This window comes from Physeter macrocephalus, chromosome 5 (assembly GCF_002837175.3).
Source record: "Physeter macrocephalus isolate SW-GA chromosome 5, ASM283717v5, whole genome shotgun sequence".
In the NCBI taxonomy this organism is placed as follows: Eukaryota; Metazoa; Chordata; class Mammalia; order Artiodactyla; family Physeteridae; genus Physeter; species Physeter macrocephalus.
Genome location: NC_041218.1, coordinates 61986082 through 61991599, shown reverse-complemented (window position 1 = coordinate 61991599; position 5518 = coordinate 61986082). Strand labels below are relative to the sequence as shown.

The following is a 5518-nucleotide window of genomic DNA, read 5'->3' as shown; positions in this document are numbered from 1 at the left end:
AAAAAAAAAAAAAAAAAAAAAAAGTCTCTTTCCTCTAGCCTTTTATCAATTTATTCTGGGTTCCTACTCTTTCCCTAAAAAGCTTCCCAGTTCTTAGGACCTCCCAAAGTGCCCTTATTTCTTCCCAACATAGAGCTAGACTTCTTCCTGTCTTGCCACAAACTGACTTGGCTTAAAAGATGTCACTTACATTTACATACACTAATTTAGAGGTGCATATTGTAAATACTGTTATGATTTTATTGATAAGAAAATAAGACTAGGAAAAGTGATCTGACATTTAATAAATGCCGGTACCTGAATTTGAATCCAGTTCTTCTGTCTTCAAGACCAAGTTACCATATTAAAAGAAAGCAGTCTGCATTTTAAGATTCAACTTCCCTGGCTCTAGGCAGCCTCACTACATCTAACACACATGATTTTTAGGCAAGTTCTAAATTTCACCATTGTCCTAAATGTCCCTCTTGCAAGCGTCAATGAGTCTACAATAAAAAATTCTGCAATTCAGTGAAAAAGTTCGGTGTTCACCCTAATGTTCACCCTGTGGTCACACTTTATGATTTTTTTTAAAAAACAGACTTCAATAATCTCTATAACCATCAACTTTTTAGGCTGAAGAATTGCTTACCTCAGTTTTTAAACCAACACTGCTTCATACTTTCAAACACCTGTCGCTCTAATTGCCAATTTCATTCATTTCTTGATATTTGCAAATAACTAGGGGCAGTGCTGCATGCTCCCAACCCCACGAAATACTCTAAATGAAATACTCTGAATATCATTTGACTTCACTCAAAAAAGGGAGGGAAAGTCAAAGGGTTAATCCCTAATGCATGTGTCTGATTAAGATTTAATGCAATGATGCAGAGCAATTCAACAGAATACAGTGACTTGAGACTACGAAAAAACCAACTTTCACCTGACTTACCTCTGACCAGCATTTTTGCCCACCGCTTGTAATTACCCCCAGTCTTATCCGATTTCTGTATCAGTCAACTGAGAATATTATCAAGACCCAACAAAGAGCACTGGGATTTTAAAAATAGTAATTATAGAAACAAGCCTCTAAAACTCTGAAAACTAGTAACGAGAAAACCATTAATTTATCAATAGGCGCTTGCTACGTGCAAGGCATTGGAGGAGACAAAAAAGCTGCCAAACGGTAAGCTCTTTAAGCACTTGACGGTGACTTATTCAATTTTGTAACCTCCATCCTCACCCCTCCAGCGCCTGGCAAAACTTGAACTGAATTGGACACGCTGTTGTAACGGGATGTGCTCCAGCGAGGAACCCGTGGGATAAATAGACCAGCTTGGGACGTAGCTTTGGGAAGTATTGAACGGCTTTGCGCTGTTTAATTCAAACGGAACAGGCTGCCGCTGTGTTCGAGCTCGTGCGGCCCGGGGAAACCAGCCGGGTCAGGCGGTCTCTCCCAGAGACAAACCGGGACACAGCTGAGGGGCCTCAAAGATCTGGGGCGAAGAAAAGGGGGCAGTTACTTGCCTCCCATTCCTGCAAGAATCGCTCGGCCTCGTCAGAACCAACGGTCTTATGTCTCCTAAATTCGTCCTTCATGTACTGGTCACCAAGGGCTTTGAGGTCTGGGGGCAGAACCCGGTGCAGCAGCAAAATGCGCCGATACAAGGCCCGGACACGCGAAACGTGCCGAGCTGGCATAACTCCGCGCGTGGACCACAGGCCGCGCCTGCGCAGAGAGACCGCGCGCGCCTGCCCCTCCTTACAAGCCGAGTATAAGTAACCCAAACACAAGCGGAAGAGGGCGCGCGACTTTCATCCGGTTGGGTCCGGTCTAATATCAGGACCTTCCGGAAACGCGAGCTGCAGCGGCGGGCAGAAATGGGCCGGTCCTTCTCTGAAAGGGGCGTAGATTGCGTGGAGCGCCAGCGCAGCGACTACTTAGGGGCTGCGTCTGGGGCGGAGGGGTCGTCCACCAGGAGTCTGTCTTGGGTGCTTGTCACCCCTCAGTTACACCCCATCATCTTTTCCATTCATCTTACCCCTTTCCCTCCTGATAAAGGCTTAAGAAAGGCTTCGTCAAAATCGGGCTCCTCCAGGAAGCCTTCCATGGTTGGCTAAAGACACTTCAGATGTCTTTGCAGTGTTCCTGCGTTCTGCGAGAGGGATCCGAATGGGATTAATCTCTCCATTCGCGAGCCCACCCACCCACGTACCTTGCACAGGGCTGTGCTCCTAATTTGTACCCTGAAGGTGTGGCCTGTTTCATGTAACTCAAGTGAGACCTGAGCCAGCAGGTTTCAATCCTTAGCTTTAGAAGAATAGAGAACATTTTAAATGTATTGGGTCCAAGGCCACGATCCAGGAGATTCCGATTAAATAGTCTGAGATGAAAACGTAGAATCAGAACGTTCACAAATCTTCACCTTTTACAACGGCGATACTGAGAGTGCGACCAATCAAAGCTGGCAGCAGTTTAGCCTCGTTCTTTCTGTCCCATCACACCTTTGGACCTTCAACAAATCCTGATGGCTCCACCAACAAAATGTATGCAGAATTCGATCATTTCTCACTACTCCCTATTCCACAAACGTCTCTCTTTGCCGGATGCTGTAGTCACTTTTTGTGTTTCTGCTTCTGCCACGATCAACTTTGATCATGATCCACCGAAACTGTAACAGCCTCTGCTACTGGTAGTATCTGGCTGCCTTATAAATCCTTGCTGGTTCCCAACACTCTGACCACACCTTTTTACATAGCTTTTTATTAAATTATTAACAGGTTAAAAAAAATGTCACTACTCTGCTCCCCAAAATCCTCCATTGGCTTCTCATTAGAGTAAAATGCAAAGACTCTCCACTTCTTAGCTCTCTAAATTTTCTCCTACTGTTCTCTCCCTAGTTGGCCGATTCCTGCCACACTCGTCTTCAAAGCCCCTAATTCATCTTTGAACAGGCCAGGCACTCTCCCAACTGAGGGCCTTGGTATTGGCTCTTCCATCTGCTTGGAATGTTCTGCTTCAGGTATCTTTCTTGGCTAATACCTTTATTTCACTCAGCTCATTACTTCAGGTCTCTTTCTGATTAAGATCCTCCCTGGCAAGCATATTTGATATTGCTACTACATCATGCTGAGAACTCCCTAAGCCCCCTCTCTGCTTTATTTTTCTCTGTAACACATACATATTTTACTTGTTTGCTTATTGCCTGCCCCCGCCCCCGCCTTGCCCCCACTAGATTACAAATTCCCGGAGGGCAGGGATTTTGAGATTTTTAAGGGTGTCAAGTGATTTCTATGACCTGCTGTTGATGAAAGGGTAAGAATGTGGGAAAATTTATGTGATTCCCTCCGAGACCCCAGATTTTTGTTTATGCAAAGACTTTTTGAAAGACAAAAAGACACACAACCCTCTACCAAGGGCAGGGACTTACTCATTTTAGTATTCTTTTCAGGGTCCACTGCAGTGCCTTACAAATAGTAAGCACTCTAATATTTATTCCCTTGAATGGACTTTTTTCCTTTTGCTTAAATTGTAGAAAAATATTTGTTTAAAAGAACACAACATTTTTTTAAATGGATTTAATTTGGTTTTTTGACAAACCACATTCATGGCAAGGATTGAATGGCAGCATGGTTATTTTACTTCAGGAAATTTTTTGCTAACCATACTTCATCTCTTAATAGCCATGTAAATTAAAAATTAATTTCTTGTTCCAGTTTACTTTTTTTCTGGTTTCCTTTGGGGTTAAAGTACATGTATAATAAATGCTTCTTTTAGAGCCAAAGCTCTTATAAAAATGTGGGAAAAAATTCTGCCAGTAAATTAACAAAACATAACAATAAAAGAATTAATTCAGCATAAAGGGAGCAGAAAAGGTCCATAAAGCTTTGGGTAATCAATGCTCAAAAATGACAAATGATGGGTAAGAGAAAAGCCAAGACATAATGGTGTGGTTAGGCCTTGAGGAGAGGAATCAAGAATAACAGTGAGAATAATGGTAGATGACCTTTATTTTTTTACAGTGGGCTGGACAATGAGTTATGTTTTGAGGACAAAATTTTCTGTTTCTTTGACCTTCCAACTTAGGCTGACCAGTTTTCCTCTTGTGGTCAAAATAGCCATGAACTGAAAATAAGATCTGAGTTCTATTCCTGGCCACTAATCAGATCAGATCAGTACACTTCATGCAGGCCTTTCCTTTATCCTTCCTCCATGTAATTCGTTTTCCTGTGAGTTATTCAGCAAGTCACTCAACCAATCTGCACCTCGATTTTTCTCACATGTCAAATAAATTGGGTTAGGTAATTCTCAGTACCTTTCAACTCTGCTAGTCTAATCATGATTTCTCCCCAATCCCCTCCAAAATTTTTTGTAAAAGGAGCAGCAGATATGTACCCACTCTGAAATAATTGCTTTGAAAAGATTTTTGTTTAAGAAGGGGAAACTCCTCAAAATTTGAATCAGAGGTCTCCATGTTTTCCTTTATGGAAGTGCAATTGACAAAGAAAAATCCGGAGGGAAAATTACTTTTGGAAGTGCATTTTACTTTAGTCATATTGAGTTTGCAGGGACAGCCTATGTTAAATGATGCATTGAACAAGTTGCCTAATAGTAAAAGTGCTGTTGGTCTAAGTCAGTGGTTTTCAACTTTGGCTGCATATTACAATCACCTGGGAAACTGGTTTAAAAAAACTGATAAGGCCCACTCCAAACCACTTGAATCAGCATCTTTGCGAGTGGGGTGAGGCATGGCTATTGCTTAGAAACCCCTCCAAATGATTCTAATGTGCAGCCAGGATTGATAACCAATGGTCTAAGTTTCCAACTTGGAAACACCTGGGTTCCAGGAATAGTACCCAAGTTATTGACACTGTTAAAAACTGATTACTGGGCTTCCCTGGTGGCGCAGTGGTTGCGCGTCCGCCTGCCGATGCAGGGGAGCCGGGTTCGCGCCCCGGTCTGGGAGGATCCCACGTGCCGCGGAGCGGCTGGGCCCGTGGGCCATGTCCGCTGGGCCTGCGCGTCCGGAGCCTGTGCCCCGCAACGGGAGAGGCCACAGCAGAGGGAGGCCCGTATACCAAAAAAAAAAAAAAACTGATTACTAAATATCCAGTCCTTCAATATTAAAGTGTTCCTGCAACAATGGGGATAAAGATTTTCATATAGCTAAAAATATTTTAAACATAAAAGTAAAATGGGGGGGCATAAATTGGGAGATTGGGATTGAAATATACACACTACTCTACATAAAATAAGTAACTAATAAGGACCTACTGTATAGCACAGGGAACTCTACTCAGTACTCTGTAATGACCTATATGGGAAAAGAATCTAAACAAAGAGTGGATATATGTATATGTATAACTGATTCACTTTGCTGTACACCTGAAACTAACACAGCATTGTAAATTAACTACACTGCAATAAAAATTTTAAAAACCATAATAAAAAAGAAAGAATAAAAAGGTAAAACATCTCTGAGAAAGAGAATGTAAGAGTGAAAAATAAGTTATATAACTCCGGGCTATATGCACATTTATC

At 42.3% G+C, this 5518-nt stretch overlaps 1 protein-coding gene across 2 annotated transcripts in view; it reads right to left on the bottom strand.

Moving 5' to 3' along the window:
- Positions 1 to 1750, bottom strand: part of SDHAF3 (succinate dehydrogenase complex assembly factor 3) — an 88163-nt gene extending 86413 nt beyond the window's left edge. For both annotated transcript variants that reach the window (XM_024127365.3, XM_024127372.3), the window contains exon 1: positions 1504 to 1750. In XM_024127365.3, coding sequence (XP_023983133.1) covers positions 1504 to 1677 — 174 coding nt within the window. In that variant the 5' untranslated portion in view covers positions 1678 to 1750. The remainder of the gene's footprint in view (positions 1 to 1503) is intronic.
- Positions 1751 to 5518: the final 3768 nt, after the last annotated feature.